The sequence below is a fragment of the Oncorhynchus nerka genome, unplaced genomic scaffold (genome assembly GCF_034236695.1).
Source record: "Oncorhynchus nerka isolate Pitt River unplaced genomic scaffold, Oner_Uvic_2.0 unplaced_scaffold_2669, whole genome shotgun sequence".
Lineage (NCBI taxonomy): Eukaryota > Metazoa > Chordata > Actinopteri > Salmoniformes > Salmonidae > Oncorhynchus > Oncorhynchus nerka.
The window spans coordinates 17,501-33,076 of record NW_027038631.1 but is presented as its reverse complement, the minus strand read 5'-3'; the positions used below and the strand labels follow the sequence as shown (position 1 = coordinate 33,076).

Below are 15,576 nucleotides of genomic sequence, written 5' to 3'. Positions count from 1 at the left end.
CCCTCTCCTCTGGCTATGTAGACCCCCTCTCCTCTGGCTATGTAGACCCCCACCCCCCTCTCCTCTGGCTATGTAGACCCCCACCCCCTCTCCTCTGGCTATGTAGACCCCCTCTCTCCTCTGGCTATGTAGACCCCCACCCCCTCTCCTCTGGCTATGTAGACCCCCACCCCCTCTCCTCTGGCTATGTAGACCCCCACCCCCTCTCCTCTGGCTATGTAGACCCCCACCCCCTCTCCTCTGGATATGTAGACCCCCACCCCCTCTCCTCTGGCTATGTAGACCCCCACCCCCCTCTCCTCTGGCTATGTAGACCCCCACCCCCTCTCCTCTGGATATGTAGACCCCCACCCCCTCTCCTCTGGCTATGTAGACCCCCACCCCCTCTCCTCTGGCTATGTAGACCCCCACCCCCTCTCCTCTGGATATGTAGACCCCCACCCCCTCTCCTCTGGCTATGTAGACCCCCACCCCCCTCTCCTCTGGCTATGTAGACCCCCACCCCCCCTCCTCTGGATATGTAGACCCCCACCCCCTCTCCTCTGGCTATGTAGACACACCCACCCCCTCTCCTCTGGCTATGTAGACCCCCACCCCCTCTCCTCTGGCTATGTAGACCCCCACCCCCTCTCCTCTGGATATGTAGACCCCCACCCCCTCTCCTCTGGCTATGTAGACCCCCACCCCCTCTCCTCTGGCTATGTAGACCCCCACCCCCTCTCCTCTGGATATGTAGACCCCCACCCCCTCTCCTCTGGCTATGTAGACCCCCACCCCCTCTCCTCTGGCTATGTAGACCCCCACCCCCCTCTCCTCTGGCTATGTAGACCCCCACCCCCCTCTCCTCTGGCTATGTAGACCCCACCCCCTCTCCTCTCTGGCTATGTAGACCCCCACCCCCTCTCCTCTGGCTATGTAGACCCCCATCCCCCTCTACATAGCCAGTGATAGCGGTAATGATATTTGGGGTGATAGTGGTAATGGTGATAGTGGTGATGATGATAGTGGTGATAGTGGTGATGATAACAGTGGTGATAAGAGTGATAGTGGTGATGATGATTGTGGTGATAGTGGTGATAGTGGTGATGATGATGATAGTGGTGATAGTGATGATGGTGGTGATAATAATGTTGATAATGAGGGTGGTGATGATAATAGTGGTGATAAGAGTGATAGTGGTAATGGTGATAGTGGTGATGATGATTGTGGTGATAGTGGTGATAGTGAGGGATAGAGGCGATAGTGGTGATGATGATGGTGGTGATAGTGATGATGGTGGTGATAATAATGTTGATAATGATGACGGTGATGATGGTGGTGGTGGTGATGATGATGATGATGATGATGATGATGATGATGATGATGATGATGTTGATGCTAATGTTGGTGATGATGTTGATGATGGTGGTGATGATGATGATGATAATACTGCTGCTGATGATAATGAGTATAATGACAAAGATGTCTGTCATAATCCTAGAGTATTGTCTGCCTTTAGGTGAGTGTGGTGCTGATGTCCCTGGTGCCGGGGCAGGGCTCCACAGGTTGGTAGAGTCTCTGTATGGACTACAGGGAGAGAAGAGCCAGCTGAGGGGAGAACTACGGCTGCTGCACTCCCAACTGGAGCAGAGAGAACAGGACCGACACTCACGAGTACAGGTCTTCCAACATCAGGTACAGTCCATCACACATGCATATGCATGCACGAATGTAAACACGCATGCACACCGAGAGAGAGAGAGAGAGAGAGCGAGAGAGAGAGAGAGAGAGAGAGAGAGAGAGAGAGAGAGAGAGAGAGAGAGAAAGTACAGGCTCAGTGATCACAGCCTTGCCATTGAGAAGGTTAGACACAGGAAAACCTGTCTCCCTGTAGAGGAAAGGCTGTGAAACCACTGCACAACAGCAGAACCTGAGACGGAGCTGCATTTCCTGACAAAATGTCAAAAATATAAAACAATTAGAGAGTGTCATTTCCCCAAATTTTAAACCCTTATTCAAGGTTTCAAAAACCTCTCTGATGAGAATAGGCTATCCATCCTGTTGGGGGAGGAAGCAGAGAGCTGTGGGTTGGCCCTGAGCAGTTTCTAACCTCTCTGGTAACTGAGTTAGGATGCTTGTATCTTTGTAGTGACTGGGTGTTTTGATACACCATCCAAAGTGTAATTAATAACTTCACCAGGCTTAGGGATATAGGGATATATATGGAGTAAAAAGTACATTATTTTCTTTCGGAATGTAGTGAAGTAAAAGTAAAAGTTGTCAAAAATGTAAATAGTAAAGTAAAGTACAGATACCACAAAAAAAACTACTTAAGTAATACTTTAAAGTATTTTCACTTAAATACTTTAAACCACTGCATTTCAGCTTTTCATGTTTTATTAATAGGTAAAAACTTTAAAAAACATCATTACGTTTAACACTATGGGGTATTGTGACACAAAATATATGTTGGGATACACAATAATGGGCCGTTTTCATATATGTGACAAATATTTCTGCCTTATATCCACATATATGTGCATATATACATAATACTTATATGCTCATATATATGTAACACATTTAGTATTAAAATGTTTATTACATATTTGTCCCTTATATGATACAATACATCTGAACAATATGTGTTAACATATATGCTACAGGAGCATTATTTCAGTGATACTTGTAGTCATGGTAACAAAACAAAACAAACGACACGAAACACATCATTTAATCCTTTTCATCGCTTCTCAATTCAGCCATTTGACTGTTTTCAGACATTTCCCACTTGTCCCTTTGTTGCATGTGGGAAGCGCTTGGGCTCATAAACACAATTACTAAAGCTTATCAGATTCAGTTTAGTAAGAAATCCTTGACCATTTAATGCCCTATTTGCAATGATTGATTTGTAAATTCAATTAAAGGATAGCTAACTTTTTTTTACACCGTATCGTCAGTCAGATGGTTCCTTACCCTGGAAGTCGTCTATGGGCCAGGATCAACTGTAATCCATGTAATCCATCCATACTCTAACTGTAATCCATCCATACTCTAACTGTAATCCATCCATACTCTAACTGTAATCCATCCATACTCTAACTGTAATCCATCCATACTCTAACTGTAATCCATCCATACTCTAACTGTAATCCATCCATTTATTTATTTATTTATTTCACCTTTATTTAACCAGGTAAGCAAGTTGAGAACAAGTTCTCATTTACAATTGCGACCTGGCCAAGATAAAGCAAAGCTTTTATCTATCATACTCTAACTGTAATCCATCCATACTCTAACTGTAATCCATCCATACTCTAACTGTAATCCATGTAATCCATCCATACTCTAACTGTAATCCATCCATACTCTAACTGTAATCCATGTAATCCATCCATACTCTAACTGTAATCCATCCATACTCTAACTATATTCCATGGTTCAGAGTGGTTTAAACAGCCACTATTAACTTCAGAGGATTTGGCCACAAACACAGAACTTTGTCTAATTGCCATCATCATGGTTGTTTTGTCAGCCATCTGGTCTAATAAAGTTAACATCTTCAATTGATTGAATTTAAATTGGCCCTAACCCTGTTATGGGGTGTTCATGTTTAAAGGGATAATGAGAGATTTAGAGATGTAGGTCTTTTTTCTACTTCCCCAGAGACAGGTGTCCTCATGAATACCATTTGTATGTTTCTGCGTGCAGTTTGGAGATGATTGAAGTTAGCGTGCTATGAGTCATAATTCATATTCTTTTAAAAACATTATGACAGTACCCGCACACTGTCAAATGCACATTTCCAATCGATGAACAAAAAAAACCTTCTCTCTTTTTCAGCATCCAATCCGTCCTTTTAAATCCCATCTTCTTCCCTTTAAGCTTCTTGTACAAGACTACAGACGACATACTTTCCCTGTTTCCTCCCCAGATCGACGAACTGAAGAGCTGCATCGAGGAGCGGGAGGAGGAGCTGTCCAGACTGAGAACGGACTCTGTAAGCATTCGAGACAATCTGCTCCATTTGTTATCAGCAAAGCTGCCGCGGTACATGTTTACACTGCTGCTGTAGTCAGAGACAAAATGGTGTAGTGTGAAAATCCCTGTGGTGTGTCAGCATTGAGGTATCTTTCACTGGCTTGGTTTTAAACCTATAGGGAAATCATACTGGTTAGGCAACAAACAGGCAACATTGTGGGACCGGTATTGACTGGTATAACCTGTTCGTCATGCTTTAGTGTTATATAACCTGTTCATCATGCTTTAGTGTGATATAACCTGTTCATCATGCTTTAGTGTGATATAACCTGTTCGTCATGCTTTAGTGTGATATAACCTGTTCGTCATGCTTTAGTGTGATATAACCTGTTCATCATGCTTTAGTGTGATATAACCTGTTCGTCATGCTTTAGTGTGATATAACCTGTTCGTCATGCTTTAGTGTGATATAACCTGTTCATCATGCTTTAGTGTGATATAACCTGTTCATCATTCTTTAGTGTTATATAACCTGTTCAGCATGCTTTAGTGTGATATAACCTGTTCATCATGATTTAGTGTTATATAACCTGTTCATCATGCTTTAGTGTGATATAACCTGTTCATCATGCTTTAGTGTTATATAACCTGTTCAGCATGCTTTAGTGTGATATAACCTGTTCATCATGCTTTAGTGTGATATAACCTGTTCGTCATGCTTTAATGTGATATCACCTGTTCATCATGATTTAGTGTGATATAACCTGTTCATCATGCTTTAGTGTGATATCACCTGTTCATCATGATTTAGTGTGATATAACCTGTTCATCATGCTTTAGTGTGATATAACCTGTTCATCATGATTTAGTGTGATATAACCTGTTCATCATGCTTTAGTGTGATATAACCTGTTCATCATGCTTTAGTGTTATATAACCTGTTCAGCATGCTTTAGTGTGATATAACCTGTTCATCATGATTTAGTGTTATATAACCTGTTCATCATGCTTTAGTGTGATATAACCTGTTCATCATGCTTTAGTGTTATATAACCTGTTCAGCATGCTTTAGTGTGATATAACCTGTTCATCATGCTTTAGTGTGATATAACCTGTTCAGCATGCTTTAGTGTGATATAACCTGTTCATCATGCTTTAGTGTGATATAACCTGTTCATCATGCTTTAGTGTGATATAACCTGTTCATCATGATTTAGTGTGATATAACCTGTTCATCATGCTTTAGTGTGATATAACCTGTTCATCATGCTTTAGTGTTATATAACCTGTTCAGCATGCTTTAGTGTGATATAACCTGTTCATCATGCTTTAGTGTGATATAACCTGTTCATCATGCTTTAGTGTGATATAACCTGTTCATCATGCTTTAGTGTTATATAACCTGTTCAGCATGCTTTAGTGTGATATAACCTGTTCATCATGCTTTAGTGTGATATAACCTGTTCATCATGATTTAGTGTTATATAACCTGTTCATCATGCTTTAGTGTGATATAACCTGTTCATCATGCTTTAGTGTTATATAACCTGTTCAGCATGCTTTAGTGTGATATAACCTGTTCATCATGCTTTAGTGTGATATAACCTGTTCATCATGCTTTAGTGTGATATAACCTGTTCATCATGATTTAGTGTGATATAACCTGTTCATCATGCTTTAGTGTGATATAACCTGTTCATCATGCTTTAGTGTGATATCACCTGTTCATCATGCTTTAATGTGATATAACCTGTTCATCATGATTTAGTGTGATATAACCTGTTCGTCATGCTTTAGTGTGATATAACCTGTTCATCATGATTTAGTGTGATATAACCTGTTCATCATGCTTTAGTGTTATATAACCTGTTCAGCATGCTTTAGTGTGATATAACCTGTTCATCATGCTTTAGTGTTATATAACCTGTTCATCATGCTTTAGTGTGATATAACCTGTTCAGCATGCTTTAGTGTGATATAACCTGTTCATCATGCTTTAGTGTGATATCACCTGTTCATCATGCTTTAGTGTGATATAACCTGTTCATCATGCTTTAGTGTTATATAACCTGTTCAGCATGCTTTAGTGTGATATAACCTGTTCATCATGATTTAGTGTTATATAACCTGTTCATCATGCTTTAGTGTGATATAACCTGTTCATCATGCTTTAGTGTTATATAACCTGTTCAGCATGCTTTAGTGTGATATAACCTGTTCATCATGCTTTAGTGTGATATAACCTGTTCATCATGCTTTAGTGTGATATAACCTGTTCATCATGCTTTAGTGTGATATAACCTGTTCATCATGCTTTAGTGTGATATAACCTGTTCGTCATGCTTTAATGTGATATAACCTGTTCATCATGCTTTAGTGTGATATAACCTGTTCATCATGCTTTAGTGTGATATAACCTGTTCGTCATGCTTTAATGTGATATCACCTGTTCATCATGATTTAGTGTGATATAACCTGTTCATCATGATTTAGTGTGATATAACCTGTTCAGCATGCTTTAGTGTGATATCACCTGTTCATCATGATTTAGTGTGATATAACCTGTTCAGCATGCTTTAGTGTGATATCACCTGTTCATCATGATTTAGTGTGATATAACCTGTTCATCATGCTTTAGTGTGATATAACCTGTTCATCATGATTTAGTGTGATATAACCTGTTCATCATGCTTTAGTGTGATATAACCTGTTCATCATGCTTTAGTGTGATATCACCTGTTCATCATGCTTTAGTGTGATATAACCTGTTCATCATGATTTAGTGTGATATAACCTGTTCATCATGCTTTAGTGTGATATAACCTGTTCATCATGCTTTAGTGTTATATAACCTGTTCAGCATGCTTTAGTGTGATATAACCTGTTCATCATGATTTAGTGTTATATAACCTGTTCATCATGCTTTAGTGTGATATAACCTGTTCATCATGCTTTAGTGTTATATAACCTGTTCAGCATGCTTTAGTGTGATATAACCTGTTCATCATGCTTTAGTGTGATATAACCTGTTCAGCATGCTTTAGTGTGATATAACCTGTTCATCATGCTTTAGTGTGATATAACCTGTTCATCATGCTTTAGTGTGATATAACCTGTTCATCATGATTTAGTGTGATATAACCTGTTCATCATGCTTTAATGTGATATCACCTGTTCATCATGATTTAGTGTGATATAACCTGTTCATCATGCTTTAGTGTGATATCACCTGTTCATCATGATTTAGTGTGATATAACCTGTTCATCATGCTTTAGTGTGATATAACCTGTTCATCATGCTTTAGTGTGATATAACCTGTTCATCATGCTTTAGTGTGATATAACCTGTTCATCATGCTTTAGTGTGATATAACCTGTTCATCATGATTTAGTGTGATATAACCTGTTCATCATGCTTTAGTGTGATATAACCTGTTCATCATGCTTTAGTGTGATATCAAATCAAATCAAATCAAATTTATTTATATAGCCCTTCGTACATCAGCTGATATCTCAAAGTGCTGTACAGAAACCCAGCCTAAAACCCCAAACAGCAAACAATGCAGGTGTAAAAGCACGGTGGCTAGGAAAAACTCCCTAGAAAGGCCAAAACCTAGGAAGAAACCTAGAGAGGAACCAGGCTATGTGGGGTGGCCAGTCCTCTTCTGGCTGTGCCGGGTAGAGATTATAACAGAACATGACCAAGATGTTCAAATGTTCATAAATGACCAGCATGGTCGAATAATAATAAGGCAGAACAGTTGAAACTGGAGCAGCAGCACAGTCAGGTGGACTGGGGACAGCAAGGAGTCATCATGTCAGGTAGTCCTGGGGCACGGTCCTAGGGCTCAGGTCCTCCGAGAGAGAGAGAAAGAAAGAGAGAATTAGAGAGAGCATATGTGGGGTGGCCAGTCCTCTTCTGGCTGTGCCGGGTGGAGATTATAACAGAACGTGGCCAAGATGTTCAAATGTTCATAAATGACCAGCATGGTTGAATAATAGTAAGGCAGAACAGTTGAAACTGGAGCAGCAGCATGGCCAGGTGGACTGGGGACAGCAAGGAGTCATCATGTCAGGTAGTCCTGGGACATGGTCCTAGGGCCCAGGCCAGTTGAAACTGGAGCAGCAGCATGGCCAGGTGGACTGGGGACAGCAAGGAGTCATCATGTCAGGTAGTCCTGGGGCATGGTCCTAGGGCTCAGGTCCTCCGAGAGAGAGAAAGAAAGAGAGAGAGAAGGAGAGAATTAGAGAACGCACACTTAGATTCACACAGGACACCGAATAGGACAGGAGAAGTACTCCAGATATAACAAACTGACCCTAGCCCCCCGACACATAAACTAATGCAGCATAAATACTGGAGGCTGAGACAGGAGGGGTCAGGAGACACTGTGGCCCCATCCGAGGACACCCCGGACAGGGCCAAACAGGAAGGATATAACCCCACCCACTTTGCCAAAGCACAGCCCCCACACCACTAGAGGGATATCTTCAACCACCAACTTACCATCCTGAGACAAGGCCGAGTATAGCCCACAAAGATCTCCGCCACGGCACAACCCAAGGGGGGCGCCAACCCAGACAGGCCGACCACAACAGTGAATCAACCCACCCAGGTGACGCACCCCCCCAGGGACGGCATGAGAGAGCCCCAGTAAGCCAGTGACTCAGCCCCGTAACAGGGTAGAGGCAGAGAATCCCAGTGGAAAGAGGGGAATCGGCCAGGCAGAGACAGCAAGGGCGGTTCGTTGCTCCAGAGCCTTTCCGTTCACCTTCCCACTCCTGGGCCAGACTACACTCAATCATATGACCCACTGAAGAGATGAGTCTTCAGTAAAGACTTAAAGGTTGAGACCGAGTTTGCGTCTCTGACATGGGTAGGCAGACCGTTCCATAAAAATGGAGCTCTATAGGAGAAAGCCCTGCCTCAGCTGTTTGCTTAGAAATTCTAGGGACAATTAGGAGGCCTGCGTCTTGTGACCGTAGCGTACGTGTAGGTATGTACGGCAGGACCAAATCAGAGAGATAGGTAGGAGCAAGCCCATGTAATGCTTTGTAGGTTAGCAGTAAAACCTTGAAATCAGCCCTTGCTTTGACAGGAAGCCAGTGTAGAGAGGCTAGCACTGGAGTAATATGATCAAATTTTTGGTTCTAGTCAGGATTCTAGCAGCCGTATTCAGCACTAACTGAAGTTTATTTAGTGCTTTATCCGGGTAGCCGGAAAATAGAGCATTGCAGTAGTCTAACCTAGAAGTGACAAAAGCATGGATTAATTTTTCTGCATCATTTTTGGACAGAAAGTTTCTGATTTTTGCAATGTTACGTAGATGGAAAAAAGCTGTCCTCGAAATGGTCTTGATATGTTCTTCAAAAGAGAGATCAGGGTCCAGAGTAACGCCGAGGTCCTTCACAGTTTTATTTGAGACGACTGTACAACCATTAAGATTAATTGTCAGATTCAACAGAAGATATAACCTGTTCATCTCTTTGTTTCTTGGGACCTAGAACAAGCATCTCTGTTTTGTCCGAGTTTAATAGTAGAAAGTTTGCAGCCATCCACTTCCTTATGTCTGAAACACATGCTTCTAGCGAGGGCAATTTTGGGGCTTCACCATGTTTCATTGAAATGTACAGCTGTGTGTCATCCGCATAGCAGTGAAAGTTTACATTATGTTTTCGAATAACATCCCCAAGAGGTAAAATATATAGTGAAAACAATAGTGGTCCTAAAACAGAACCTTGAGGAACACCGAAATTTACAGTTGATTTGTCAGAGGACAAACCATTCACAGAGACAAACTGATATCTTTCCGACAGATAAGATCTAAACCAGGCCAGAACATGTCCGTGTAGACCAATTTGGGTTTCCAATCTCTCCAAAAGAATGTGGTGATCGATGGTATCAAAAGCAGCACTAAGGTCTAGGAGCACGAGGACAGATGCAGAGCCTCGGTCCGTTGCCATTAAAATGTCATTTACCACCTTCACAAGTGCCGTCTCAGTGCTATGATGGGGTCTAAAACCAGACTGAAGCATTTCGTATACATTGTTTGTCTTCAGGAAGGCAGTGAGTTGCTGCGCAACAGCCTTCTCTAAAATTTTTGAGAGGAATGGAAGATTCGATATAGGCCGATAGTTTTTTATATTTTCTGGGTCAAGGTTTGGCTTTTTCAAGAGAGGCTTTATTACTGCCACTTTTAGTGAGTTTGGTACACATCCAGTGGATAGAGAGCCGTTTATTATGTTCAACATAGGAGGGCCAAGCACAGGAAGCAGCTCTTTCAGTAGTTTAGTTGGAATAGGGTCCAGTATGCAGCTTGAAGGTTTAGAGGCCATGATTATTTTCATCATTGTGTCAAGAGATATAGTACTAAAAGACTTGAGCGTCTCTCTTGATCCTAGGTCCTGGCAGAGTTGTGCAGACTCAGGACAACTGAGGTTTGGAGGAATACGCAGGTTTAAAGAGGAGTCCGTAATTTGCTTTCTAATAATCATAATCTTTTCCTCAAAGAAGTTCATGAATTTATCACTGCTAAAGTGAAAGTCATCCTCTCTTGGGGAATGCTGCTTTTTAGTTAGCTTTGCGACAGTATCAAAAAGGAATTTCGGATTGTTCTTATTTTCCTCAATTAAGTTAGAAAAATAGGATGATCGAGCAGCAGTAAGGGCTCTTCGGTACTGCACGGTACCGTCCTTCCAAGCTAGTCGGAAGACTTCCAGTTTGGTGTGGCGCCATTTCCGTTCCAATTTTCTGGAAGCTTGCTTCAGAGCTCGGGTATTTTCTGTGTACCAGGGAGCTAGTTTCTTATGAGACATTTTTTTAGTTTTTAGGGTGCAACTGCATCTAGGTATTGCGCAAGGTTAAATTGAGATACTCAGTTAGGTGGTTAACGGATTTTTGTCCTCTGGCGTCCTTGGGTAGGCAGAGGGAATCTGGAAGGGCATCAAGGAATCTTTGTGTTGTCTGTGAATTTATAGCACGACTTTTGATGTTCCTTGGTTGGGGTCTGAGCAGATTATTTGTTGCAATTGCAAACGTAATAAAATGGTGGTCGGATAGTCCAGGATTATGAGGAAAAACATTAAGATCCACAACATTTATTCCATGGGACAAAACTAGGTCCAGCGTATGACTGTGACAGTGAGTGGGTCCAGAGACATGTTGGACAAAACCCACTGAGTCGATGATGGCTCCGAAAGCCTTTTGGAGTGGGTCTGTGGACTTTTCCATGTGAATATTAAAGTCACCAAAGATTAGAATATTATCTGCAATGACTACAAGGTCCGATAGGAATTCAGGGAACTCAGTGAGAAACGCTGTATATGGCCCAGGAGGCCTGTAAACAGTAGCTATAAAAAGTGATTGAGTAGGCTGCATAGATTTCATGACTAGAAGCTCAAAAGACGAAAACGTCATTTTTTTTTTTTGTAAATTGAAATTTGCTATCGTAAATGTTAGCAACACCTCCGCCTTTGCGGGATGCACGGGGATATGGTCACTAGTGTAGCCAGGAGGTGAGGCCTCATTTAACACAGTAAATTCATCAGGCTTAAGCCATGTTTCAGTCAGGCCAATCACATCAAGATTATGATCAGTGATTAGTTCATTGACTATAATTGCCTTTGAAGTAAGGGATCTAACATTAAGTAGCCCTATTTTGAGAAGTGAGGTATCATGATCTCTTTCAGTAATGACAGGAATGGAGGTGGTCTTTATCCTAGTGAGATTGCTAAGGCGAACACCGCCATGTTTAGTTTTGCCCAACCTAGGTCGAGGCACAGACACGGTCTCAATGGTGATGGCTGAGCTGACTACACTGACTATGCTAGTGGCAGACTCCACTATGCTGGCAGGCTGGCTAATAGCCTGCTGCCTGGCCTGCACCCTATTTCATTGTGGAGCTAGAGGAGTTAGAGCCCTGTCTATGTTGGTAGATAAGATGAGAGCACCCCTCCAGCTAGGATGGAGTCCGTCACTCCTCAGCAGGTCAGGCTTGGTCCTGTTTGTGGGTGAGTCCCAGAAAGAGGGCCAATTATCTACAAATTCTATCTTTTGGGAGGGGCAGAAAACAGTTTTCAACCAGCGATTGAGTTGTGAGACTCTGCTGTAGAGCTCATCACTCCCCCTAACTGGGAGGGGGCCAGAGACAATTACTCGATGCCGACACATCTTTCTAGCTGATATGCACGCAGAAGCTATGTTGCGCTTGGTGATCTCTGACTGTTGATCACATGTTCATCATGCTTTAGTGTGATATAACCTGTTCACCATGATTTAGTGTGATATAACCTGTTCATCATGCTTTAGTGTGATATCACCTGTTCAGCATGCTTTAGTCTGATATCACCTGTTCGTCATGCTTTAGTGTAATCCATTGTGTTCCTCCTCAGGGAGCCACAGACTCGGAGAAGCGGGTTGTGTGTCTGTCAGCGGAGAACGAGAGTCTGAAACAGAGTCTGACTGTCACCCAGGGCCTCCTGCAGCAGCTCTCTGTCATCCCCTCCCAGTCCAGCTCTGTACTCATCAAGGTGAGAAGCAGTCCCAAACGGAACACTAGTCCCTATACAAGAACCACAAATATTGCATTTTAAGTTGTTTGAAGCTGAAACAGCGTAAAAATTGAACTTAAGAACAGGACACATAGAAATAGCACACATAGAACAGATCTACCATTTATTAGACTTGCTTTCAATGAGAATGACAGATCTATAACACACATTTATATGTGAATATGGTCTTGCTCTGTGTCTCCCCCTGTAGGAGAATGTTCTCTCTAACGGTGCTCTGTCTCCCCCTGTAGGAGAATGTTCTCTCTAACGGTGCTCTGTCTCCCCCTGTAGGAGAATGTTCTCTCTAACGGTGCTCTGTGTCTCCCCCTGTAGGAGAATGTTCTCTCTAACGGTGCTCTGTGTCTCCCCCTGTAGGAGAATGTTCTCTCTAACGGTGCTCTGTCTCCCCCTGTAGGAGATTGTTCTCTCTAACGGTGCTCTCTGTCTCCCCCTGTAGGAGAATGTTCTCTCTAACGGTGCTCTGTCTCCCCCTGTAGGAGAATGTTCTCTAACTGTCTAACGGAGAATGCTCTCTGTGCTCTGTCTCCCCTGTAGGAGAATGTTCTCTCTAACGGTGCTCTGTGTCTCCCCCTGTAGGAGAATGTTCTCTCTAACGGTGCTCTGTCTCCCCCTGTAGGAGAATGTTCTCTCTAACGGTGCTGTGTCTCCCCTGAAGGAGAATGTTCTCTAACGGTGCTCTGTCTCCCCTGAGGAGAATGTTCTCTCTAACGTGCTCTGGAGAATGTTCTCTCTAACGGTGCTCTGTCTCCCCCTGTAGGAGAATGTTCTCTCTAACGGTGCTCTGTCTCCCCTGTAGGAGAATGTTCTCTCTAACGGTGCTCTGTCTCCCCCTGTAGGAGAATGTTCTCTCTAACGGTGCTCTGTCTCCCCCTGTAGGAGAATGTTCTCTCTAACGGTGCTCTGTCTCCCCCTGTAGGAGAATGTTCTCTCTAACGGTGCTCTGTGTCTCCCCCTGTAGGAGAATGTTCTCTCTAACGGTGCTCTGTCTCCCCCTGTAGGAGAATGTTCTCTCTAACGGTGCTCTGTGTCTCCCCCTGAAGGAGAATGTTATCTCTAACGGTGCTCTGTCTCCCCCTGTAGGAGAATGTTCTCTCTAACGGTGCTCTGTCTCCCCCTGTAGGAGAATGTTCTCTCTAACGGTGCTCTGTGTCTCCCCCTGTAGGAGAATGTTCTCTCTAACGGTGCTCTGTGTCTCCCCCTGTAGGAGAATGTTCTCTCTAACGGTGCTCTGTCTCCCCCTGTAGGAGATTGTTCTCTCTAACGGTGCTCTCTGTCTCCCCCTGTAGGAGAATGTTCTCTCTAACGGTGCTCTGTCTCCCCCTGTAGGAGAATGTTCTCTCTAACGGTGCTCTGTCTCCCCCTGTAGGAGAATGTTCTCTCTAACGGTGCTCTGTCTCCCCCTGTAGGAGAATGTTCTCTCTAACGGTGCTCTGTGTCTCCCCCTGTAGGAGAATGTTCTCTCTAACGGTGCTCTGTCTCCCCCTGTAGGAGAATGTTCTCTCTAACGGTGCTCTGTGTCTCCCCCTGAAGGAGAATGTTCTCTCTAACGGTGCTCTGTCTCCCCCTGTAGGAGAATGTTCTCTCTAACGGTGCTCTGTGTCTCCCCCTGTGTCTCCCCTGGAGAATGTTCTCTCTAACGGTGCTCTGTCTCCCCCTGTAGGAGAATGTTCTCTCTAACGGTGCTGTGTCTCCCCCTGAAGGAGAATGTTCTCTCTAACGGTGCTCTGTCTCCCCCTGTAGGAGAATGTTCTCTCTAACGGTGCTCTGTCTCCCCCTGTAGGAGAATGTTCTCTCTAACGGTGCTCTGTCTCCCCCTGTAGGAGAATGTTCTCTCTAACGGTGCTCTGTCTCCCCCTGTAGGAGAATGTTCTCTCTAACGGTGCTCTGTCTCCCCCTGTAGGAGAATGTTCTCTCTAACGGTGCTCTGTCTCCCCCTGTAGGAGAATGTTCTCTCTAACGGTGCTCTGTGTCTCCCCCTGTAGGAGAATGTTCTCTCTAACGGTGCTCTGTCTCCCCCTGTAGGAGAATGTTCTCTCTAACGGTGCTCTGTGTCTCCCCCTGAAGGAGAATGTTATCTCTAACGGTGCTCTGTCTCCCCCTGTAGGAGAATGTTCTCTCTAACGGTGCTCTGTCTCCCCCTGTAGGAGAATGTTCTCTCTAACGGTGCTCTGTCTCCCCCTGTAGGAGAATGTTCTCTCTAACGGTGCTCTGTCTCCCCCTGTAGGAGAATGTTCTCTCTAACGGTGCTCTGTCTCCCCCTGTAGGAGAATGTTCTCTCTAACGGTGCTCTGTCTCCCCTGTAGGAGAATGTTCTCTCTAACGGTGCTCTGTGTCTCCCCCTGTAGGAGAATGTTCTCTCTAACGGTGCTCTGTCTCCCCCTGTAGGAGAATGTTCTCTCTAACGGTGCTCTGTCTCCCCCTGTAGGAGAATGTTCTCTCTAACGGTGCTCTGTGTCTCCCCCTGTAGGAGAATGTTCTCTCTAACGGTGCTCTGTGTCCCCCTGTAGGAGAATGTTCTCTCTAACGGTGCTCTGTCTCCCCCTGTAGGAGAATGTTCTCTCTAACGGTGCTCTGTCTCCCCCTGTAGGAGAATGTTCTCTCTAACGGTGCTCTGTCTCCCCCTGTAGGAGAATGTTCTCTCTAACGGTGCTCTGTCTCCCCCTGTAGGAGAATGTTCTCTCTAACGGTGCTCTGTGTCTCCCCCTGTAGGAGAATGTTCTCTCTAACGGTGCTCTCTATCTCCCCCTGTAGGAGAATGAGAACCTGCGCAGCCGGGTGCAGCACCTGGAGAGTTCCCTGCAGCAGAGGGCTGATCAGCTGTCTCACCTGGAGCGACAGAGCGAACAAAGCGAGTGGAGGAGAGGAGAGGAGCAGAGGAGAAGAGAGGAGAGAGTGAGGGAGCTGCAGCTAGAGCTGGATAAAGAGAGGGCCAAAGAGCCACAGGTCAAGGTAGGGATTGTCTGAAAAAGACACCTTGCTGTATATACAATACCTTCTCATTCTCTTATTTTACCTTTATTTAACTAGGCAAGTCAGTTAAGAACA

General features: G+C 44.0%; 1 protein-coding gene across 1 annotated transcript in view; it reads left to right on the top strand.

Annotated features, from left to right (window-relative positions):
- The first annotated feature begins 1,461 nt into the window (after positions 1 to 1,461).
- The window catches only part of LOC135567047 (kinesin-like protein KIFC3), a 22,246-nt gene continuing 8,131 nt past the window's right edge, over positions 1,462 to 15,576 (top strand). The window contains exons 1-4 of the mRNA XM_065014556.1: positions 1,462 to 1,674; positions 3,914 to 3,979; positions 12,352 to 12,489; positions 15,283 to 15,480. Coding sequence (XP_064870628.1) covers positions 1,462 to 1,674; positions 3,914 to 3,979; positions 12,352 to 12,489; positions 15,283 to 15,480 — 615 coding nt within the window. The remainder of the gene's footprint in view (positions 1,675 to 3,913; positions 3,980 to 12,351; positions 12,490 to 15,282; positions 15,481 to 15,576) is intronic.